This window comes from Argentina anserina, chromosome 6, assembly GCF_933775445.1.
Source record: "Argentina anserina chromosome 6, drPotAnse1.1, whole genome shotgun sequence".
Lineage (NCBI taxonomy): Eukaryota > Viridiplantae > Streptophyta > Magnoliopsida > Rosales > Rosaceae > Argentina > Argentina anserina.
In genome coordinates this window covers 33,785,193-33,811,230 of record NC_065877.1, presented here as the reverse complement: position 1 = coordinate 33,811,230, position 26,038 = coordinate 33,785,193, and the positions used below count along the sequence as shown (strand labels likewise).

The window sequence follows — 26,038 nt, the reverse complement described above, 5'->3', positions numbered from 1 at the left end:
CAAGATCCTCATAACTAACCCATAACCTCATTGTAGTTTTGGGTTTAGAGACAAAAACAACTATAAGATGAACTTGACAAAAAAATCATCATTAAGAGCATCATACAGTTACAGTATACAGCAAGGACTAAAAAATCGAAATTATCGTCGATATTTCGGCGATAATTTCGATTTTTCGGGGTAAGGATATATCTTTCACATACCATTGTAATTTCGGTCGATATTTTGGAAATTTTCACGATATATCGGGATATTATCGATATTTTAGATATATCCGCGATATAATCACTCATTCCGCCACATGTCCTTCACATGCCATGGTAATTTAGATCGATATTTTGAAAATTTCCACGATATATCGCGATATTATCGATATTTTGGATATATCCGCGATATAATCACTCATTCTGCCACGTGTCGCCACCAGAAATTAAAACTCAATTTGAGTTTGAGGGGAATTGAACCGTGGTCATTCATTTGCAAGCAAAGATGTGTGCCAACTCTACCAAGCATAGTTATTGTTCTATATGACTATTTTTAATATATATTTCATTCTATGTTACAAATAAAATTCAAATAAAACCTAACTTGTTGTTGAGGGGAATCGAACCATGTTCACCTCAATAGAAAATGAATCACTTAGCTAACTCTACTAAGTCAATTTGTGTTATATTTTGACACTTTATAATATATATTATATGTGTAATAAATTTGATAAACAAAGAAAATTGGTTATATGTCCAATCCCAACTAACTTCATCACATTATTTACCTACAATTATTTACCTACAATTCAATTTTTAACTACTTTTCAAATTAAAACTTTATAACACTATAAATACATTTGGATGTTAGTCCTTGGTTGCACTTTGCATCACTACTCAACTCTATTATATTTCAAGTTCTAAATATATTAGCATCAAATTCCAAATATATTAGTGAGTGAAGCTTTGTTGATATTCTATTTTCTTCCTTGTTGGTAAGTATATTAATATTATTAAGTTCTAATTTGTACCTCATAGATCATCTATGTGGTTCTAAATCACTTATGTAATTTCATATTTAATGTATCATATATATATAAGTCGTGATGGCCTAGTCTCCCTTTGGGTTCCCAGCCATTAAAAAATTAAAATAAATTTTTAATAATTCTCGACGATTGTTTTACCTTAAATTACTATAACTCATTACAGACTAATAGTTATATAATAATTTCTTATGAAATATAGTAGATAATTGATCAAATAAACATCTCTCAAAATTTTATTCAAAATTTATATGTTTTTATTTAAATTTCCATCAATTTACTCAATTATTTTTTAAAATCAATATTTCCCCGATATTTCTGTCAATATTTCCGTTCTCCTCGATATTTTAGTCCTTAGTATACAGTATATGATTTTCTTTGATCTAAACCGTTCACACTAACAAACCGATTGTCGTTTCATTTGAAAAAGAACAAAACTTTACCGTCGTTTCGATTGCGTGCCAAATACCGTAATTTTAAAATTTTCAAAATCCCATATATGCATTTTCTTCTTCGCCGGCCATTTCCTCTCAGATCTCAATCGTCTCTCTAATTTGTTTTCCCCCAAATTCAAAACCCTAATCCTTCAAAATTCAAACTCATGCACCCAATTCACTAACCCCCCCCCCCACCTCTTCTCTCTCTTCAAAATCTTCCTCATTGTTCAAACCAGTCCAACACTCTCACTCCAGACGACGCCGTTTTGGCCAGGAACACAAATTAGGGTTTTCCAATTATCTGCTACACAAGCTCCAAAAGACTCAAGCTTTAACAATGCAGGGCTCGTCGTCGAGCTCTGCGGCTCAGCCGGAGGCCATACTGGAGTGGCTCCACAAGGAAATGGGGTACCGACCCCTGGGCAGCTACGCCGGAAAGTCCCAATCGCCGTCGATCGACGCCGTGAGGAAGATTTGCAGGGGGAACATGATACCTATCTGGAGCTTCTTGATCACGCGCGTCAAGTCGGAGAGCACTGTGAAGAATATCCGGAGGAATATTACGGTGCACGGCGACAGCGGCGGCGCGTTGGTGAAGAAGGAGGAAGGGAGGAGTAGAGGAGGAGGGGGGAGGAGGAAGGAGAAGGCTGGAGGGGAGAGCTCGAGTGCGGCGGAGGTCAGGGAGGCGGCGCTGGTGGAGAGGGAGGCGGCGGAGAAGGAGGTGGAGAAGCTGAGGAGTATGGTGAAGAGGCAGAGGAAGGATTTGAAGGCTAGAATGTTGGAGGTTTCGAGGGCCGAGGCCGAAAGGAAGAGGATGCTTGATGAGAGATCAAAGAAGAGGTAGTGATTTTGTGCAAAGTTTGGTTCTTTTGTTTTGTTTTGTTTTGTTTTTAGAGTAAATGTATATGTTAGTTAACCTACATTGCTAGAAATGTTAATGTTAAGTCTGCGATGGAGTATAATGTGGAGATATATAGGCATGTATTTTTGTAAACTGCGAATGATAGATGAAATTAATGAGGAGACTAATTGAGACTCTGTTATGCTTGTTTGTAATGTAGGCATAAGCAGGTGATGTTGGATGCATACTATTTACAGTGTGAGGAAGCAGAGAAGATATTTGCAGAGTATCATAAACGTCTCTGTTACTATGTGAATCAAGCCAGGGATTCTCAGAGGTTAAGCGTGGATTCGTCTCTTGAATCGGTTAATAGCTTTAGTTCCAACAGTGAAAAGGAGGCTGTTTATTCAACACTTAGGGGAAGTAAAGCTGCAGATGATGTGCTTCTTATTGAAACCACCCGGGAAAGAAACATAAGGAAGGCATGTGAAACTCTTGCAGCACATATTATTGAAAAGATACGTAATTCTTTTCCTGCGTATGAAGGAAGTGGCATTCATTTAAGTCCTCAGTTAGAAGCTGCCAAGTTAGGAATTGAATTTGATGGGGAATTACCTGAGGAGGTCAGAGGTGCAGTTCTGACTGGTCTGAAGAGTCCTCCTCAGTTGCTTCAGGCAATTACGTCATACACATCACGATTGAAATCTGTAATTTCCAGGGAAATAGAGAAAATCGATGTAAGAGCTGATGCAGAAACTTTAAGGTAACAATACTCGGAACTTATGTTATGGCACCTTATTGTTGTTATTTGCTATCTATCTTTGCCTTGCATTCTACTTAATTTTTATTTATGCTCATCCTTCCTGGGTCTTCTTTTAATAGTTTCATTAGCATAATAGTTTTTGCTACTTGATTTAAAAACCAATGTGCATGGTTATTATATTTGTTTTCATTTGATCAATTTTATGTCTCAATTCGTCAGATCTTCTTCATATCCTAATAAAGTCAAAATTACTCACTTAGAGGGATTAGCTCTCCCTTGATTTTCTGTACATAGCCTTGACTATGATTTCTTAAATCGCCTAATCAGGTATAAGTATGAAAACAACCGAGTTGTGGATGTTTCGTCTCCTGACGTGAGTTCACCTTTACACTATCAACTTTATGGTAATGGAAAGATAGGAGTTGATGCACCATCTAGAGGAACACAGCTTCTTGAAAGACAGGTTATATTCTTTTCTGGATAGTATCCCTTATATACCGTTTAATTTTTCTTACGCCCTTCTGAAAGAATTGGTTTGTATTCATTTTGGATGGGTTGGCTTTAATTTTTAGAGTATTTGGCCAAAACCCAGTGCCACAGAAGATCTTTCTGGTTTAAAGGAATGGGCTTGATTCAACTTTAACCCTATAACATGTGTGGTTGTATGTGCATAATATCAGTTATCTTAATTGCCATATGTTGTTTACAGAAAGCTCATGTTCAACAATTTTTGGCTACTGAAGATGCACTGAACAAAGCTGCAGAAGCTAGGAGTCTATGCCAGAATCTTATAAAGCGTTTGCATGGAAATAGTGATGGAGTTCCTTCAGGCATATCACAAAATGTTGGCAGTCTTAGGCAACTTGAGGTAAGTTCTATTGGATATAAATTGAAATGAAATTAGCTAGACTCTTTACTCTTTTGATCAGGAAAACTATTTGGTGGGGCTCAATGGTATCATCTGGTGTGTTTCATGCTTCCTTTCTCTTTTTGTAGTTGGAGGTTTGGGCCAAGGAAAGAGAAGTTGCTGGCTTAAGGGCTAGCTTGAATACACTTATGTCTGAAATACAACGCCTGAATAAATTATGTGCAGAAAGAAAAGAAGCTGAAGATTCTTTAAAGAAGAAGTGGAAAAAAATTGAAGAATTTGATTCCCGCAGATCTGAACTGGAAACCATATATACTGCTCTACTAAAAGTTAACATGGTAAGGATTGAGCTTCAATTTTGCCTGTAAAACTTCATGATCTACATATATTGCTAATTTGAAGACCTCTCAGTCATTCGACGAAAAAATTATGTTCCAACTGGGAGGTCTTATGTATCATATAATTGCAGTCAATGAATGCAACCTTATTATCCCACGGACTAGTTAATGGTCTGTGTTTCATGATGAACTACGGCACTGCCCTTTTTCAGACCTTGATGTTATTATGATGGCCAAAGACCCTATTTGTGGCCATATGCATGTGCCAGTGGATACTTTTTTGCCCTGAAAGACTTTTACATATCTAATATCCAGTTACATAGTTTCTTTTATTATAGTTTTTTTTTTAACTTGTAGTTATTTTTCATTGTGATTTTGACGATGTGTAGGATGCTGCCGCCTTCTGGAGTCAGCAGCCTTTAGCCGCAAGGGAGTATGCATCAAGCACTATTATTCCAGCATGCACAATAGTTATGGATCTATCAAATAATGCAAAAGATCTTATTGAAAAAGAAGTATCTGCATTTGATCAAAGTCCTGATAATAGTCTCTACATGCTGCCAGCAACTCCACAGGTTAGTATATTTGCATTAGTATTGGATGCTGTGTCCCAATTAAATACCTTTATGCTTTAAATATCAATTTTAATAGCTTGAAATCGGTGATATGATTGTTATCGTGAATTGTAAATTATCCTCAGCATACAGAGTATCGTATTAAGTTTTTTTTTTTCCATTTAGTCTGACCAATCTCAACTAATCTAGGTCTTGATTATGAATAAACTATTCTGATTTTTTTTTTGCTGGCTAAAAAGTATAAAACTATGTTTTTCTTGATTTGGTGTGAACTTTCCTTAGTGTCCATCTACAGTGCTATATATATATACACAGTGCTCTGTGTTCTCGGCCTTTCATGAAATTTTATTTCAGGCACTATTGGAGTCAATGGGTTCACACGGTTCTACTGGACCTGAAGCTGTTGCTGCTGCAGAAAAGAATGCAGCTATATTAACTGCAAAAGCTGGTGCTAGGGATCCATCAGCAATACCATCCATATGTCGTGTGTCAGCTGCCTTACAGTATCCTGGTGGTGAGTCTTCATTTAATCTGTGAAAGTTAAGAAGCATGAAATTAGAGGCCTTTCTGTAATATGATTGGTTGAGGAAGAATTAACATATTATCCAAAGTTCTATCGGAAAACACATTTGCCTTCAACTTTTGGTTCTTTTCATAATGGCTTTCCATTACAGTTTGATGGCAAAAGTATAACCAAAAATAATAGTTTATCAATGATTGGTAGTCCAGTTACTGATTTCATTTTCTGCTGATTGGTATGGAGGAGTTAATACATTGCTGCCTCAGAAACTTATATTGTTGAATCTCAAACTCCATAAGAACATCGTAATAGGTTCTTTCATCCCCCTGCTGGATGTAGTGCTTATCTATAAACAGAAATGGTCATTAGCACATACTCACTCCTGAAGCTTAGGTATCAAGAATTTATGGTCTGGAAATAAAAAGATAATAACGATTATCGAATGTGCATAGTTTTGGATATTCCCTCAGCTTCAAGGATGTCTAGTAAACATACTTGCATTCTTTTATGACGTTTGTTTTACTTCATTTGTTGTTATCTTTAGGGTATATATTTGGATGACATTGTATGCTAGCTTAGTGGGTGTTTTCCACTTCGCTATCTTTTACATGCTCAAACTAATTATATACAATAAACAGGTCTGGAGGGTTCAGATGCTGCTTTAGCCTCAGTGCTTGAATCGCTGGAGTTCTGTTTGAAACTTCGTGGTTCTGAGGCTAGCGTATTGGAGGACTTAGCTAAGGCAATCAATTTGGTCCATACACGACAGGACCTTGTTGAAAGTGGTCACGTGTTGTTGAACCATGCTTATAGAGCTCAACAAGAATATGATAGGTAAAACTACACATGGCCTTGGTTTAACTTCCAATTGTCATCTTGCTATTTATCTCCCGTGTTAAATTCATATTACATGCCACAGCTTCCAAGTCAGTGATGTTATCTTAATATATCAAAATGAGTTACATAATTAACTAATTAAGCACATATATAGGATTTGTGCATTTATATTTATTTATTTATTTATTTTCAGTTTTCTTGAAGTACTGACATATATGATAATATCAAAGAATAAACGTGTTACATAATTACACATTTACTCTACAGGAAAACGAGTTTTTGTTTAAATTTGGCTGCTGAGCAAGAGAGAATTGTCACAGAGAAATGGTTGCCAGAACTTAAGACTGCAATTTTGAATGCTCAAAAGTGCTTGGAAGATTGCGATTATGTTAGGGGATTGGTAAGAGACTACAATAGGCTGAAATATTTGTCAGTGCATTGCATATCTACCTACATGAATGTGAAGTTGCTGAACTAGTGCTTTTAGCCTTTTAATTCCCTGAACTGCAATCTATCTATGCAGCTTGATGAATGGTGGGAGCAACCAGCGGCAACAGTTGTTGATTGGATTCTCGTTGATGGATTAAATGTTGCAGCATGGCACAATCATGTGAAACAGCTTCTTGCATTTTATGACCAGGAGCACATGTGAATATCATAATTTGTAGATTGGTTTCTAGTGGGTATTCTCATGAGGCTTGATTGTAGCAGAAGATGGAGGTGCTACTGTACTGGTCTCATTTTGTACTTTATTTTGAATCAAACGGCAGCTGCTTCACCATTGTTGATAGTGATACGTCGATTTTTGCCTGTAAATATTATCAGAGTTCTGCATTTCTTTTTACCCAAAAAAGAAAATATTACCAGCAATTTTTTTTTCTTTGCCAAAGTTCGTTAACAGCTTGAGAGCATCATACTTATTTAATTTGTCTAACATAATTTTAGAGCTGCATTTGGGTTTTAATTAATTATTTTTAGATGGACTCGAGATCTAACTTATGTTAATTATTCGGTTTGGGTTTTGTATTTTTCAAGATAAGACCCAAGTGGATCCGGGTCCGAAATAAATTGGTTGGGTTCTCAGTTTTATTAGTTTCCAAAATAAATACGTAATTATATAATTGTCGTAATAAATTCAAACTTTTAATGCAATATATAATTATATAACTATCAATAAGTAAGTCAACCAAATTACAAAATATCCTACAACATAATATATAAAGTCTTAGACAATTAAACTAAAATTCAATTTTAAAGTAAAAATAAATGACAATCCTCAATAAAATTCTTAATTCTTTCAATTAAAGCCTCTCGCATGAAATCAAGGCACTATGAGATTTATGAAAATATAATAGCATGTTTGATTTTAAATAACACATCACAAAAATTGCCCTAATAATCTAACGATTCATATCATTTTTGTATAAATCTAATAGTAATCGGTTTTTATAATTTTTTAAAATATGATCCGACACATACCCAAATTTTCTTAATCGGTTTGGGTCTTAAATAAAAAAAAATTTAAACCCAACCGACTCGCCTCATTTGACTCGGATCGGATCAATTCTGTTTAGACCTGATCCAAATGCACAGCCCTACAGAATTTATTGAAGTTATTCCTCCATTGAAATAGAAGGAGGTGGAAAGGTTTCACTCACTTTATTGACCTTATCACGGTATCACCGTTTCAGTGATTGAAATTAAAGGGTCTTAAACTTTTTTGAGGGACGACATAAAGTCTTAATTCTTCATCACAATCTTAAGCGGCGATAAGGCGTTCTAGCATGTCGGCTAGTTCTTACAAACTGAAGCGATGCAAAGTTGAATGAGTTGAACGAGTTGAATCAAACTCTTACAGACTGGCATTCTTGTCATGCTGCAAATCTATGATATAGCATACTATTGATTGTGCTAGGAAAAATAAAATATCTAGTAGACCATCTTATCTGTGCAGGTAGCTGCTAGCCCGCTAGCAAGTTCAACTGAGTCGACAAGTCGTACCAGGGGATTCTATCATGATGCAAGTAGACAAAACCAATCCCTTCATGAACTGCGAAAGGCTTTCGCTTAAACTTACTGCATTATTTACCACCTTGTGAGAGCCATTGCGGTGCTCATTACTATAGTAGAGTATGGAATATGGACCCAAAATGGGTGTCGGTTCATGGATTATTGTTCTAACAACCATACTCATCATCCTCACAATTATAATTCCCAAAAACAGGAAGAAAAAAATATGGACAAAGAATCGTGATACAAGATCGACACACATGGGAGCAGTGGCGGAGCCACGTTAGCGCACACTAGGTCACCGTGCACCAGTCGTATATATTTAAGATAGTCTTGAAACTTGGTGCTGTTTGCTACTTTGCTGTAGAGGTAAAGCCAGCCGATCAATTGTTATTTGCTAATTAGGGTGCCTGAGTTCGACGCCCAGCTAGCCCCCATTTTAACACCTCTGTTTTTCCTGTTTCTCCTACTAATGATTTTCTTTAGTCAATTCTTTTTTATTTGTTTGTGTATTAAGGTTCTCAACGTTTATTTTCCACCCTTAACATATAATATAATCTGCTAGTTGTTTGGATATTATCACTCTTTCTTTTATTAGATTTAGAGTGCACCAGCTGTAATTGAATCATGACTCCGCCACTGCATGTGAGTGTCCTTCAAGGCCTAACAGTTCACATCAATTGAAAGACCGATCCAACGTACAGTTTGATACAAGAAGAGTGGGAATAATGGGCGAAGATGATATCCTCAAGTAAATCATATTTAGGATTATTTAAAAACCAAACCAAACTGATCTGAAATTCTGAACTTTGGACCTAAATCATGCATCCATGCACGTACCCTTAAATTCAACATGATGAGAATCAATATAGGTTAACATAACAGTCCTTACTCCTTAATCCTCAGAGCAAATGCGCCAGCAGAGTTATTGGGTGATTGATTTGCCCAGAATCAGCAAAATAAGGAATGCAGCGGCAATTAATTGATCATGCTGATTCGTGGTCCCCACAAGGAGAATTGCTGAGTTGTGAATGGGTGTGCTGATTTTTTGGCAACCGAATCGATCAATGCTAATTTCTGGTGGCTCCCCACATCTCACCCCCAATGTGTTGTTGTCTGCCGTATCTCTTTTCAATTTTTGTTGTTGCCCCTAAGCCATTGGATCTCAATCTAAGGGCTACAAATCAGTCAAAACAGTAGGAAAAAAAACACTTTTGATTCTTCCTCTTCTGTTTATCACTTCAAAATTACAGAAAAATCTGAATTTTTTTACAAAAAAAACCCTATGTATACCTTATAATTGTGTGTCCTTAGTCCTTACCTCTCCCTCTTCTTCCTCCATCAATAATTTTATTTATATGTTATTCACCCCCCCCCCAATGATATTAGCAAAAGTGGTAGATTGTATTAAAAAAGTGATAAAATAATGTATAAAGTGTGTTGATAATAATTACATATTAATTAATCTTATTATAATTTTGCTATTTATTGAAATTTAGAATGTGAATTAAATTTACAAATGTGAATAATGAATTAGAATGCAAATAGCCTTCAATCAGTGCATTGACAAAAGAGAGGCAATTTCCACTATCCAATGAATAGTAAATTAGCACTACCAATTTAATTGGCAAATCAGCAATTGTCCTTCCCCGACTGGTGCATTTGCTTTAAGAGAGCGGTCTAGCTAGATCGCAAATATGACACCTCCAATCAAGTTATTTTCTTGGTGGGACTTTTCAAATGATAAAAGCGACCAGCAGACATTTTCAGCAGAAAAATATCTTGAGGAGTACAATAGAAACTTATCAAAACCTAGCTACAATAATAGACTTCGAACACTCGATCCTAACGGTTAATTATAGCTTTAACAGTTTAACCTTGTCTATCCCCTCAGATGACAATTTCTAAAAGAAATGAAACTCGTAATACTTTGCTTGTTGCAGATAAGCTACTTAATTGGGTGAACTGTATCCAGAAACACCTTCAACTAGTTGATCGATAACATTTATAGCTTTAACCTTGTCTATCCCCTAAGATGACAATTTCTAGAAGAAATGAAACTTGTAATACTTTGCTTGTTGTAGATAAGCTACTTAATTGGGTGAATCGAACTGTGTGCAGAAACATCTTCAACTAGTTGATCGATAACAGTTAACAAGTACACAGCTCCATGCCTCCATCACTTCAGGCTCAAGATATTTGTGGGATGTCCTCCTCGTGAAGCAACAGGGACCCCGAGTATTCCTTTTAGCATTCTTACAATCACAAAGTTACAAATCACTTAAACATATTCGATCGATACCTCCCATCAACCATAAGAAACCGGAAGGTACAGTGTATAATTATGATACCCCACAGAGAATTTACGTATATCATAATTCCCACTTGAGCCTGACCAACATCTATAAAAAGCCAACCTCTATCAACTCATTTTTACATACTTAGTAACCAATATCTTTGAGGAGTGATCGAGTACTGCATGCATTCTATAATGTCTTGGTTCTTAACCATATTATTCCTTCTCATTAGTCTAGCAGTTACCACTCCCTCAGAGGCTAACCATGAGGAGAAGCTTCAATCTGCTGTTGTTGCAGGCAAAGTCTACTGTGATACATGCTTCCAAGACGGGTTCGTGAAAACAAGCCACTTCATTTCTGGTAATACAAGTCTTTTCACAGTTTTCTCACTCAAACTGGTTGTGCATGTGCTAGCTATAGTACGTAGAACATGAATAACATGATCTTATTAACATGCACTTATTCGAAATATTGTGGGTTTAAATTATGCAGGGGCATCTGTTGGTGTGGATTGCAAAGATGGCAGTTCATCAAAACCTAGCTTTCAAGCACAAGTGAAAACGGATAACCAAGGAGTGTTCAAAGTCCACTTGCCTTTCTCAGTGAGCAAACATGTGAAGGAAATTGAAGGGTGTTCTGTTAAGCTAATCAGTAGCAGTGAACCGCATTGTGCTGTGGCCTCAACAGCAGCCTCATCTTCGCTTCCCCTCAAGTCCACGAAGCTTGGAACACACATCTTCACGGCTGGATTATTTTCCTTCAAGCCCCTAAAGCAAGGCGACCTATGTGACCGAAAGCTAAAAACCAACAAGCTGTCATTTTCCTCACGGGTTCAAGAACAAAAGTTGCTCGGACTACCAGGTCTGCCGGGACTCCCTGGTCTTCCAGGACTCCCAGGTCTTCCAGGACTTCCAGGAATCGGTGCACACCCAGAGAAAATGGAAACCAAAGCTACTACTTCTAAGGTGGAGAGGCATCTCATTGCCCTAGTCCCAGGACTTCCAAGCCACCAGGTTCAAGAAGAAAAGTTACTCGGACTACCAGGTCTGCCGGGACTCCCTGGTCTTCCAGGACTCCCAGGGCTTCCAGGACTTCCAGGAATTGGTGCACACCCAGAGAAAATGGAAACCAAAACTACTACTTCTAAGGTGGAGAGGCACCTCATTGCCCTAGTCCCAGGACTTCCAAGCCACCAGGTTCAAGAAGAAAAGTTACTCGGACTACCAGGTCTGCCGGGACTCCCTGGTCTTCCAGGACTCCCAGGGCTTCCAGGACTTCCAGGAATTGGTGCACACCCAGAGAAAATGGAAAACAAAGGAATTCCAAGCCACCAGGTTCAAGAACAAAAGTTGCTCGGACTACCAGGTCTACCGGGACTCCCTGGTCTTCCAGGACTCCCAGGACTTCCAGGAATCGGTGCACACCCAGAGAAAATGGAAACCAAAGCTACTACTTCTAAGGTGGAGAGGCATCTCATTGTCCTAGTCCCAGGACTTCCAGGCCACCTAGAGCAAGCTCCAGAGTCCAATTCTGAAACCAAAACTTTCAAGGTAGGGAGACACCTGACTCAACTAGGTCTCCCGGGTCTCCCAGGTCTCCCAGGTCTCCCAGGACTCCCAGGTCTCCCTGGACTCCCAGGACTCCCAGGACTTCCAGGAATCGGAGCCCACACAGAAGAAGTTACAGAGAAGAATATTAATGGAGACCATGTCACCCCCGTTACTACTTCTGCTCCTTGATTAATCTAAACTCTTGATGCATAACTAAATGAATTTATATATATAGTATATCTTAGCTTTCACGTTTTTTTAAAGCCTTTATGAAGCTTTCTAGCTAGGTTTTGTAGTTTTGTACTGTGTAATTAAGGACTAAGCCACGAGCATAAGGCGGTGGACGCAAATAATTACACAAAGTATTTCCTTTACCTTACAGATCAACTCTGTAGAGTTGTTCTTAAAATAAAAATGTCATCAGTTACTGATTAGTAAGTACTCTTGTTTATATTACCCATATGTTCACAGAAAAAGCTCATGTGTTCATGAATCTTTGGCTACTGAGTACTGAAGACAAACTGAACAAAGTTGCATGCAAAGGCTAGGAACGAGTCTGTTCCATGCACAATGATGATGTAGCTAGTTGAGGCATATATATCAGAAATATAGGTCATGTGTATCATACTCAATTTAGTAGCTTCTGAATTTCGATAGCTTGCCACTCAAGACTCACAAAGAGTTCTTGGTTTATTCCAATAATACAATCTGGTGTGTTTTTCTTATTACATTATTCCCTTCTTATTTGGATGTTTGGTCCGAGGAGAGGGCTTGAACACGCTAATCGGTTAATGTCTGAAATACAACAGTAGAAGAATTTGATTCCCAAAGATCTGAACTTGATGTATCAGTCAAATCATGATTACAAATCTGTTATGAATACTAATTAACATGGTAATTAAGGTATGTGATCTTCCTACCTTGGTGCTTGTAAAACTGCAAGAGACTGGATTTTTAAGGCCACTAAAACAGACATAACTACAACGTCGATCGGGAAGATATAAACAGATATATATCACATGTAGGTGATGTAGCAATATATGGTTACACACTACTCTTGCTAGTACTAGCTAGGTTGCTTGTTATTATATTATTAGTGCTCTTTTGCGTAGCTAGAAGTTTATGTAGGAGGGTCAAAGTATATATATAATTACGACGTGAAAAAATACAATTGTTTTTTTAAGGGAATACAATTGTTATTAAACAATAGTGTTCATGTATTCATCTGTACAAATTAACTTGGTTACCTAAATTTTTTGAAAATAATAATTGTGATTTCCTCTATATTATACTATAAGCTAGTTGAGAGATATTTAGAGTATCAAATAGTACAAACTAAAGGAAAAGAAAGACATAACATTATGCATCTAATTGTGTCAAAGGTTCTTTTTTATTTTTTAGGAGGGTCAAATCAATGTATTATATTCTGTATGGGAAGCTTAAAGAAAGGAAGATTGAGAAGGGTCAGCTGATCCCTCTCGCCCCCTCTCCCTACGCCAATTTACTCCAATCTCTAGGCAAATGGCTCTAAGGCAATCTAACATGTAGTTGGTTTTCCAGAAATCGAAGCGAAGCAGAGCTGAATCGGATTTAGTAAGTCACGGCGGAACAGCCACGCAGCAGCCGTATAAATGGTGACCGTGCATGGCACAGTATCTGTCACCGTGCATGACACAGTATCTGTCACCAGCAAAACAGGAGTACGTGCATAAACAATCTTATCATGTGCTTCAGAAGTCCAGATTTTGCAGCCATTCATTTGGAAATTGGTTTCCGAGGTTGACAATGAAGATAATTCCATTGTTGTAATGAGTTAATAATAAGAAACTAGTACAGAGCTTCAACTCTCCCGTGATAGATAATGACTTAATGAGATGTATATATAGAGTCTCAGAACAAGTATAGACAAAACCATCCCTTTATGAACTGTTACAATTAATATCTCTTTCATTCTTCACGAGAAAACAATGACATTTAAAGATAACTTGAACCGTCGACAACCCGCCTTATACCGTCAAAGAATACAACGGTGAGGTTTTGGGAAGATTATTGTTAGCAGCTGAAAGAAAAACAATGATGACCTTTATGTACATCGCGAATGCAACGGTACAATGAGATAATTTCAGAATGTAACATAATGTGGATAAGGGAAAATTCTAGTGTACATTGATGAATGTTATACATCGACGATCAACATTTTTGTGTGAGTGAAATCATAAAAATAATATCCGTTGTCAACTGTCGGATGTGAGATGTATATATAACATATATCGGATATGTAGTATATAAATTCACATAATGCAGAAATTTGTTATATTGTTGTGTTGTGTGACTTGTGTCCTTTTGTTGCCTTGTAGTATAAATTTTCACGTGAAATGGTGTGCAATTATTAACGGTCCATGGGTAAGTGTTGTTAACAACCATTACTTATCCTCACAAACTTGATATTATATATCAACAAGTGAGAATGGAATCATTGATGCAACAACAACACATGGGAATGTCCTTACATTCTTGAGTTGGCGGGAAGATGCTCAATTGCATAAATCTGTGTTGACTTGATATACATGGTCGATCTTTTCCCTAACAGTCTTGTCTATATAGAAAGTGGCGGACTTCTTTGCCATGGCCATTAGGCTTAAATCCAACCGCGACGCCCTTTCTCATATGTTTTGTTGGTTTGCAAGGCGAGGCTGGGAACCTGTATGCCTGTATTAGCTTCTCAACTTACATTTTTGTTTTCTCTATATACATCAGTACATAGTTCGTGATTTCGATCATTGGATATTGACTTAGCTACTTGCCATAGTGTTCTAGCTCACCAGGTACCCAATCTCTGTTACTAATGATAGGCGCAAAAACACCTACAAAAATATTTTATTATCGAATCAATTATATCAATGTAGTAAATGGTAAATAAGGGTCATTACCCCATAGGATTGGTGAAACTAAGACTTAAAAACACAAACATACGCATAAATCAGAAATATGACAAACTCGACCTAGGAGCGGAAACCTAATTAATTAGCTAATCTAGACTCAACCAAAAATTAGGAAATTAAATAAACATAACTAGACACTGTGGCGAACTATCATAAAAATTGTGAGGGTATTCGGAATTGGTTTGATTGGTGAACAAAAATAAATAAGACAGAAGTATTGTTAAAAATAGAATATTAAAAAGTAAATATGGATGTAGATATTAGAAAAACAATAGCTAGGAACTTCTCTCTACCACTAGATGTATTAACCCGATTTTTCAGGGCCAATTTGTAAGGATTCGTTGAAATTTATAAACTTGATAAGTTTATTAAACCGCATTCGGAAATCTAAATCGGAAAAACGTTATGTTTTTGCAACGCGGGAGTCGACTTTTACCCCGACTTTTACCCATTCATGAAAGTTGTAGAGCTCGTCGATACGATTTCGTGGACACGTCACGCGTTCTAATCGGACGTCGTACGTACAAGTTATTAGCGATTGAAGTTAGTTTCCGATTTTAGAAAAGGGTATAAAAGGGAATTAATTGGAGCTAGGGTTTCCAATTTCGGAAACCCTCACCCCCGCAGCCTCTCTCTCTCTCTCTCTCACCTCTCGTCGACGATCTCCCTCCACCGGCCTCCGTGCTCGACACCGTCGGTGTCATTGGGATCGCACGACCTCAACGCATCGACCGGTGGTGATGGCGTCGAACCCCAGGCTGAGATTCAGCGGCGCCGACGAAGCACAGTCTCGGCTCCGTCGATCTCGACATAGCCGGCGTCGCAGGAGCTCGGAGCCACGATGACGAGCTCTCCCTCTTCCTCCTCGACGCGATTCGACCTACAGTGAGGCTCGAATCGAGCATCAACGCTGTCGACGTCCTCCCCAAGAACCCGAGACTTTGCGGCGACGATTGCAGCGGTCTCCGGCCGGTTATGGGCAAGCTGAAGGTAAGGTTGTGATCTCCTCCTCCTACTCTTCAATTTTCATGTTTGTTGTATGTTGATTTGGTTGGGTTTGCCCGGAGGTGTTGGAGGGGCGCGTGTCGCCGTCTGTGGCGGCGCGTGATGGCATGTGGAGTGGTGCAGGGGCGTCAGGAGGCCGTGGAAGGGGTGAGGAGAGGAAAGGGGTGAGATTTGGACGGCGGTGGGCGATCTATGCGTCGGTTTTGGAATCTGCGCGTGGGCCCCACGCGTTGCCACTGTGGACGGTGCGTGAACCCCACGCGCCGCCACGTGCGGGGGCGCGTGAACAATATTTTTCAAAACAGTAATTTTTGTAAAAAGGTGATTTCTGTACGGTAAATGTAAAAGTAATTTATATACAGTCAATGTAATGGTAATTTACGTACAATAATTGTAAAAGTATTTTTCTGAAAGATAAAACGGTAATTAGTATTTACTGAAAAAGTATTTACGATGGATTAGTACGTACATGAAAAGTAATACGTAAACAGTACATATATGAAAAGTAATACGTAAACAGTACGTATACGAACAGTAATGCATGAATAGTATGTATACGAACAGTAATGCGTGAATAGTATGTATACGAACAGTAATGCATGAATAGTATTTATGTGAACAGCATTTTCGTAAAAACCGAAACTTGCTGAACAGTAAAACATTAGTACTGTTTCGGCATTTGAGGTTTTACGTAACGTTTCTAATCACATCTTATCCAATTTAGGTGATCGACGAAACCAGTAAAGGATTTGCTTTCAGAATTGTGGAAAATTATGCTCAGGAATATAAGGTGAGTAAATCTCACTATGACGAGTCTACCCTTGGAGGTGATTCAGAGGTACACTTATTTTAAAAGATCGACTTATGATATGTATATGATATAGTGGGTTGTGTATGTCACGACCCCGAAATTTCGAGTATAAAACTCAAAAATCGAAACCATGAAAAACTCTAAAACAATCTCAATAAATTGAAATCATCTTATCGTCACAACGTATCAAACCTGAGTTCATAAAACATCTCAGTCGAATTGATTATTACAAAACCAATTTATAATTAAAGCATTATATCAAATAGAAATGTAAAATTCATCTCAATCCTCACCACAGTATAAAATAAGGCAACTTCGAAGTCTTCAAAGTTTTTCGTTGATTCTGCTAATCCACACCTGCGGAACTATCCCCTACACCATCGAACATGTGCACCGGGATTGCAAAACACAAACCCGGTAAGCTTTGCAACTCGTATGAGTAAAACAACAAAATAACATGCATAGTAATACGAGAATAAATATTGAAACATCCAATTATAAATGTACTCATGAGTCAAATGACGGCCCATCTCGTTGTCCAATAATATCTGAAAATATAAGTGCTCATGAGAAATCAGGCAACCCATATATTTACCCAATTACATTTATAATACGGGTACTCATGAGACCCAGGTACTCATCTGTTACCCCTCATGCAGTACACCGCCGGGTATTGGGCAACCCATCTGTCACCAATAACCCAAAAAATATGGGTATTTATAAGCCGGTAACCCATCTGTTACCTCTCATACCAGTACACCGGCAAACAGACTAGAGCTCTAACTGTATCGTAACTGTCGCCCGGCCAAGGCTAGGTTCCGACATGCCAACACGTCCGAAGACAATAAAAATATTTTAACATAACTCAAGTTAAAACCGCATACAAAACAATCATCACATGATATTGTACAAAAGACAAGTCATTCATGCTTAAATAAAACAAATATCAGTGCGACAAATAAACTCTGTTGGAAATAGAAATGCGATAGTATATAATATAGCAACTTATATATATGTGTCGATTTTACCATTTATACACATACACAACTCACTATACCATATACATATCATAGTTCGATCTTTTAAAATAAGTGTAACTCTGAATCACCTCGATGGGTAGACTCGTCATAGTGAGATTTACTCACCTTATATTCCTTAGCGTAATTTCCACAATTCCGCAAGCGAATCTTTTACTTGTTGTGTCGATCACTTAGAATAGATAAGCAGTGATTTAGAAACGTTACGTAAAACCTCAAATGCCGAAACAGTACAAATATTTAGCAATTTTCGGTTTTTACAAATTACTGTTCACATAATTACTATTCATGTATTACGATTCATATACATATTGTCTACGTATTACATTTCATGTACGTACTGCTTTACGTATTACTCTTCAAATACGTACTATTTACGTATTACTTAACAAGTAATCACAATTTATTAATTTACCTTTCAGAAATTATTTTTACAATTACTGTACGTAAAATAATCTTACATTCACTGTAATAACCCTAATTTTTTCGGAACTAATTATCCAGTATTTTCAATTTGTTAAATTGGTGAAATTAATTCAAGACGACAATTGGTGGTTCGCTACATTTCGAAACGAAAACGGAAACGTTATCGGAACGTTTATTTAGAAAAACGTTACGTTTCCGCAACGTAAATATCGACTTTTATTCCGTCGCTCGTTTGTGAATACTTCATTCATGAAAGTTGTAGAGCTCGTCGATACGAGTTTGGGGACGCATCCCGTGTTCAATTCGGAAGTCGTACGTGAAAGTTATTAACGACGGAAGTTAGTTTCCGATTTAGAAAATGGTATAAAAGGAAACTTATCAGAAGTAGGGTTTCCATTTCTGGAAACCCACTTCTCTCCCTAACCCGCGCCTCCCTCCCTCTTCTCTCTCTTACCCCCGAGCTCTCTCTCTCTCCTTCACTGTCAACGCCGGCGATCTCCATCACCGGCCGTCCGTGTCACGCACCACCGGCCCAAGAAGCAACGCGCGGCCCTCCTCAGTCGACCCCGAGGTCGACGCACCCTCACACGCAGCGCCGGAGCTCCACCAACGACGCCAAGGTTCTGCGATTTCACCGACGGCATCTCAAGCTCTCCGGCGACGATCCGACGGTCCAAAAGCTCGTTTGAGGTGAGGGGTAGCCTAGGTTGATTGTTGTGATGCCTTGATGTGATTTTTGTGGTTATTTGATTCGTATTGGAGGAGATCGGAGGAGGAGGGTTTTGGGGGACATGCCGCCGCCTTAGGCGGCGCGTGTGGTAGCATGGTGGAGGCTAGGGGCGGCGTGAGGCCGTGGGAAGGAAGAGGAGGAGGAGAGGAAGGTTTTGGGGGGGCGGTAGCGTGCTACGCGCCGGCCTTAGGCTCGGCGCGTGTGCCCCACGCATGAACAGTAATTTCAAACAATAAATTGTAAAATTTATTTTTACGGCGGTGAATGTAAAAATGTGATTTACGTACGGTAAATGTAAATTTTGTTTTACGTACGGTAAATGTAAATGTAAATTACTTTCAGTAAATTGTAAAATTTATTTTTACAACGGTGAGTGTAAAAATGTGATTTACGTACGGTAAATGTAAATTTTATTTTACGTACGATAAATGTAAATTTTTTTTTACGTACGGTAAATGTAAAAAGTAATTTCAGAAGGGTAAATCAGTAATTAATATTTACTGAGACAATATTTACATTTGAATAATATTCATACATACAGAAATACGTAAACAGTATGTATACGTGTATGAATACGTAATTGATGTGTATTTGTACATAAATACGTGAATAGTAAATACATGAACAGTAATTTCGTAAAACCATAAATTGCTGAACAGTAACTTATTATTACTGTTTCGGCATTTAAGGTTTACGAAACGATTTTAAATTCTTTTCTTATTTTTTCAAGGTGATCGATAAATCAAGGAAAAGAATTATCTTCGGAAATTGTGGAATTACGCTCGAGTTGATAAGGTGAGTAAAATCTCACATATTTACGAATCTACCCTTGCGGAGATTTAAGATTTTGCAGAGTTTTAAAGATTGAAATACGACACGTATATGATATAGTGGAATATATATATATATATAATTGTATAAATGGTAAATATGTACATATATATATAGTTTGCTATATTATATACTGTTATTATTTCATTGTGAATATGTCATTTTGATGACGAGAGTTACATATTGAGCATGTTGAGTTAATTTGAACAATATGAGGTGATGATTATTGTATGTGGTTTTAACATGGAGTTTGTTAAAACGTTTAGTCTTCGGACGTGTTTTTGTCTTCGGACGTGTTTATGTCTTCAGACCAGTCTTCGGACGTGTTTGGCATGTCGGAACCTAGCCTTTGGCCGGACGAAAGTTACGATACAGTTAGAGCTCTAGTCTGTCTGCCGGAGTACTGCATGTGAGGTAACATATGGGTTATCGGCTCATGTGTACTCATATTTTTGGATGTTGGGTAGCAGGAGGTTGCCCAATATCGGCGGTGTACTACGTGAGGGGTAACATAGGTGTACCAGCGTTCATTAGTACCCGTATTATAAATGTATTTTAGTAAACAGATGGGTTGCCCAATTTCTCATGAGCACTTTCATTTCATATTTTTTTTGGAACAACCAGATGGGCCGTCCATTGACTCATGAGTGCATTTATATTTGTGGATTTGTGGATTCGTATATATTGATATGCAAGTTATATTTTCATTTTATTCATACGAGCTGTAAAGCTTACCGGGTTTGTGTTTATAATCCCGGTGCACCAATTCAATGGTGTAGGGGATAATTCCGCAGGTGTTTATTAGTAGAAATCAGAGGACAATATCTGAAGACTCGAAGTCGTTCATTATCCTGTTTGTGGTGAGGTTTTTATTGTGGATTTGTGTGAGAACTTGTGAGGATTTATTTGTGGGATTTTTGTGAGAGATTGTGAGGATTATTACATTTCCATTTTTATGTAATGTTGAATTATAAATTTGGTTTGTAATAATTGGTTTGTTTGAGTTGTATTGTGAACTCAGTAATGATGCGCTGTGGTATTTAAAATGATTTCGATTCATTGAGATTGTTTTGGTGTTTCACGACTTCGAAATTTGAGTTTTTATGCTCGAAATTTTGGGGTTGTTACATTCACCATATGTAAAATAATTTTACATTTACTGTATGTAAATTACTTTTTACATTCACCATACAGAAATCACTTTTTACAAAAATTATTGTTTGAAATTTATTGTTCACGCGCCACCTCCGGCGACCGCGCGTGGGGCTCACGCGCCTCCCCCAGTGGCAGCGCGTGGAGATCACGCGCCGCTCAAACCGGCGGGCGTGGCTTGCCTACTGCCGCCCAAAATCCCTCATTTCCTTCCCCTCTTCCCTTCCATGGCCTATGGCCTCCTCCTACACCCCTCAACTTCCCTCACGCGCCGCCTAAGGCGGCGGTACTCTCTCCATCTCCGATCCTCCACCAAATCGACTCAAATTCCATCTACAATCCATCTCAACCATCAATTACAACAAACCTTACCTATCTTGCATGTTGGAGCCACCAGAATGTCGTCTGAGAGGTTTGGATTACTGATCATGCTCGATTTCTTGAAGGTTGAGGAGTGGCGCGATTCCGAGTTTCAATCTCCTAGCATGTGGCTTCGGCGACGAGGATCGGTGATGGTGTGCCGGTCTCCGTGCTCTGGTCTCGCCGGCGACGAAGCTAGGACAGAGTATGTGTATAAATGGTAAAATCGATACATATATATGAGTTGCTATATTATGTACTGTCATATTTCGATTTTCGAATGAGCTATTGATAGCAATGATATATATTTTATTTGAGCATGAGTGGTTTGGTTTTGTACAATAATATGTGAGGAATGTATTGTACGTGGTTTTAACTTGAGTTATGTTAAAATGTTTTTCTGTCTTCGGACCTGTCTTCGGACGTGTTGGCATGTCGAAACCTATTCTTGGCCGGGCGATGACTACGATTCAGTTAGAGCTCTAGTCTATTTGCCGGTGTACTGGCATGAGAGGTAAAAGATGGGTTACCGGCTTATGAGTACCCATATTTTTGGATATTGGGTAACAAATGGTTGCCCAATGTATGGCGGCGCACTGTATGAGGGGTAACAGATGAGTACATGTATTATAAATGTATTTGGGTAAACAGATGGGTTGCCCGATTTCTCATGAGCAGTTATATTTTCAGATATTATTGGACAACCAGATGTGTCGTCCAATAACTCATGAGTACATGTATAATTAAATATTTTCAGTATTTTCTTTTGTATTTATATGCGAGTTATATTGTTGTTTTACTCATACGAGCTGCAAAGTTTATCGGGTTTGTGTTTACAATCCAAGTGCACCTATTCAATGGTGTAGGGGATAGTTCTGCAGGTGTGGATTAGCATAATTGACGGACTACTCTGAAGACTTGAAGTTTCCTTATTTTATTTTGTGCTGAGGATTGAGAGGATTTTAAATTTCTATTTGAAATAATGCTTGAATTTTAAATTGGTTTTGTAATAATCCATTCGACTGAGTTGTACCATGAACTCAGTAATGATACGTTGTGACAATAAGATGATTTCGATTTTTTTATTGAGATTATTTTTGAGTTTTCATGGCTTCGATTTTCGAGTTTCATACTTGAAAATTTCGGGGCCGTGACACTATCTATATATGCTTCAATCACCCCAAAACAATGTCAATAATTATAGATGAATGCACTCACAGTTAAGCCAATGTCGTTAGGTTATTAACCGTATTACATTCTCTTACTTGTCATGTTAAGCGAAATGTCGGTATCGACTTAACTATATTCTCAATTATTTGATCTATGAAATGTCGGTATCCAGACCAAAACAATTAAAATCATGAAATTCTAAGAATGTTTGAGTAACAACAAAGAATCTAATGTCAATGTCGGTAGCCTTAGATTACTAAGGAATCACTTCACACAAATACTGGCAAAGAACTTGTTATCTCTCACAAAATATGCAACGAAATGTCGGTCATATACATATTCAAGATAATAAAACCCTAAAACATGCATCAAAGTACCGACCAATGAGACATGCAATAGAATTATCAATGAACAATTAGTGAATAAATTCTCATCTAAAATTATATAAATCAATTGGAGTTTGAAATCGAAGACATATCTAGAGCTTTAATTAGCTCTTAACTATTAAGGAATTTAGTTACACATAATCTTGAATAAAAGCATCAAAAAATACGTGAGAGATGAATTAAAGGAGAAGAGACCAAACTTCCTTTTTCTTGTGGAAGTTTGATGAGATTTTAGGACCTTGAGGAGATGCGAGTTCTAGCTTGAGGAGATGCGAGTTGTAGCTTGAGGAGATTGAAGGTGACTTCGCTTTGGCTCTCTATATCCGTCTTCTCCCATTTCTCTTCTCTTCTTCTCTCTATTTTTTCTTCCTTTATCTCTCTCGCTCTTTCTCTTGGTTGGTTGTGGGAAAACGGTGTGTTTAGATATGGTGATGATGGAGGTTTTTATAGAGAAGAATGATGGTGGAAAAAGTAGAGAAAATGAGAGATGATGATGTAGTGAGTGGAGTGAGTGATCATAGAATGAAGTGGAAAGAAGTGAATGATCATGAAAGGAAGTGAGTGATCATGGAATGAAGTGGAAAGAAGTGGGTGATCATGAAATGAGGTGGAATGAAGTGAGTGATCATGAAAGAAGTGAATAATCATGGAGGAAATGAGTGATAAAGAAGGAAATGAGTGATCATGAAATGAAGTAGGTGATCATGAAAGAAGTGAATGATTATGGAGGAAGTTGATGATAAATAATGAAGTGATGGACCTAAAATGTGATGATTACACCCAAAATAAAATCAGATTTTTGCATGATTTTTCTCTTCTTCTTTATTACACTTCAAAATACCTAAAAACAAATAAAATTAATTAAAAATATAAAAACATAACAAAATAACTAAGTAAAATGAATAATTAATACAATAAAAGCCAGAATAAATATGTGACATCAACTAACCTCACATTTTGACAATTTGACTCAACCAGAACCCATTCTCTTCTCAAATGGCATATTCAGATATTCTAACACAATGGAATGATAACAATAAACTTTTTTTAATTGTCTCTATATATATAGAATTATAGAGCATGATATATGTGGTTTCTCTATACTAAGTCTCGTGAACCAACAGGGATCCAACTATTCTCTTTGGCATATTTCTTACACCAACAAAGGAACAAACTCCATTAAATTATGATAAACAAAAACAACCAGCAAAGCAAAACGTACTAGGCTCCTTTTAAATTTATCCAACTTCACATAACCTCACCAATTATACCACAGAAAATAATTACCTTCTCATTTCGGTCTGGTTTGTTTGGTGGTAGGAAAGGAACCTACATTCACTACTTTTAGTTTGCAGTTCACTGGTTTTTCCATGAGTGAAATAAATTAAAAAGCTTCATGAGGTCAGGAAAAGCTAGATTTTAATTTAAGTCTCCAAACAACCAAAAGAAAACAAGAAGTTTACATATCATACAGAGAATTTATACATAACTTACAGCCCCATGCCAGCAACTAGTATAAAGAACCCAAACCTCTCGATCAACTCATTCTTAGAAACTTGGAAGCAATAGAGTTTCTCAGAGGGATCTAAAATGTCTTGGTTTCTAACCATATTTTTCCTCGTTAGTCTTACATTTAGTACTCATTCAGAGGCTAACCATGAGAAGAAGCTTCAACCTGCTGTGGCTATAGGCAAAGTCTACTGTGAGACATGTTTCCAAGATGGGGTCTCAAAATATAGCCATTTCATTTCAGGTAACAAGCCCTTTTCATATCTCGAACATTTCTCAATCAAATTGTATGAATAAGCAGCATAGGTGAGCATGCTCACTGTAACATGGTCATATCGGATTATCGGGATCGTTGGGATATAAGAAGCTGTGGGCTATTCTTTTTCTATGCAGGGGCTTCTGTTGGTGTGGAATGCAAGGATGTGGCTTCATCAAAACCAAGCTTTCAAGCACAAGTGAAGACCAATAATCAAGGAGTCTTTACAGTCCAATTACCTTTCTCAGTGAGCAAACATGTCAAGAAAATTGAAGGGTGTTCTGTGAAGCTGATTCGCAGCAGTGAATCGTATTGTGCTGTGGCCACAGCAGCAGCAGCTTCATCACTTCACCTCAAGTCAAGGAAGCGAGGCACTCACATTTTCTCAGCTGGGTTTTTCACCTTTAAACCCCTAAAGCAACCCAACCTATGTAACCAAAAACCAAGCCTCATCCAAAACATCAACAAGGAAGTCATCAGTAACTCAAAAACACTCTCATATTCTCAAAATGAGGATTTGGCATTTCCCTCACCAGTTCAAGAACCCAGGAATCCTATTGCTCCTTCTCTCCCTACACTCCCTAATCTTCCACCACTACCACAATTGCCTCCTCTCCCAAGCCTTCCAGGACTCCCAGGTCTGCCAGGACTGGGATTTCCAACTTTACCCCCTTTCCCAGGAAAAGTGACGAAGTCTAATTCCAATACCAAAACTACTACTACCTCTTCAGAAACAGAGAGACACCTGACTGAAGAAGAAAAATTAACCAATCCAGAGTTTTTCTTCCCACCAAACCCTCTAAATCCACCATCAATTTTGCCTCCAAATCCTCTTCTGCCGAGCCCACCTCCACTAATCCCAAACCCATTTCAGCCTCCACCAGCACCATTGATTCCAAGTTTGCCCCCATTGCCTCATATGCCACCACTACCAGGTTTAACTCCACCATCTCCACCACCACCCTCATTCCCAACAATCCCTCCATTACCTCCATTCCCATTCCCACCTGTACCTCTCATCCCTGGAATTCCCCCTGCTTCTTCGTCTCCTTGATCAGTTGCTATGTAAAATCATGTATAAGATTATTAAGATATATATATTTTTCGAATAATTTATCTCTTGGCTTTCACATGTTGGCACCGAGTTTTCTAGGTGTGTAAATCTTGTACTGTTGTGCAACCGTCGGAGGATATATATAGTAGGATTTGTAAGGTTATGAGTTGTAAGGACAAAGGAGCTTGTAATGTAGTGGACACAAAATAATATAACTTTCTGTGGCTCCCATATATATTATCAGATGTTAGAGTTTCGTTTTCTCTAAATCTCACCAATCAAGTTATTATCAGATGTTGTTCATGT

General features: G+C 37.9%; 2 protein-coding genes across 8 annotated transcripts; both read left to right on the top strand.

Annotated features, from left to right (window-relative positions):
- Positions 1–1,587: 1,587 nt before the first annotated feature.
- Positions 1,588–7,101, top strand: LOC126798143 (AUGMIN subunit 5). The gene is made up of 10 exons (XM_050524993.1): positions 1,588–2,304; positions 2,526–3,068; positions 3,396–3,531; positions 3,778–3,936; positions 4,065–4,274; positions 4,664–4,849; positions 5,204–5,363; positions 6,008–6,203; positions 6,474–6,606; positions 6,730–7,101. Exons 1-10 carry the CDS (start codon positions 1,802–1,804, stop codon positions 6,856–6,858), a joined length of 2,355 nt encoding a protein of 784 aa, XP_050380950.1. The 5' UTR covers positions 1,588–1,801; the 3' UTR covers positions 6,859–7,101.
- A 3,590-nt stretch (positions 7,102–10,691) lies between these two features.
- Positions 10,692–25,971, top strand: LOC126799836 (uncharacterized). 7 transcript variants are annotated; one of them, XM_050527098.1, is made up of 5 exons: positions 10,692–10,873; positions 11,006–11,392; positions 11,558–11,575; positions 11,741–12,088; positions 25,308–25,967. In XM_050527098.1, the coding sequence occupies exons 1-5, from the start codon at positions 10,696–10,698 to the stop codon at positions 25,730–25,732; spliced, it is 1,356 nt and encodes a 451-aa protein (XP_050383055.1). In that variant the 5' UTR covers positions 10,692–10,695; the 3' UTR covers positions 25,733–25,967. The 7 variants fall into 7 exon arrangements, with proteins under 7 accessions (XP_050383055.1, XP_050383050.1, XP_050383053.1 ...); XM_050527093.1 differs by having other exon boundaries at positions 11,006–11,740; positions 11,879–12,088; positions 25,308–25,970; XM_050527096.1 differs by lacking the exon at positions 11,558–11,575 and having other exon boundaries at positions 11,006–11,410; positions 11,594–12,088; positions 25,308–25,969.
- Positions 25,972–26,038: the final 67 nt, after the last annotated feature.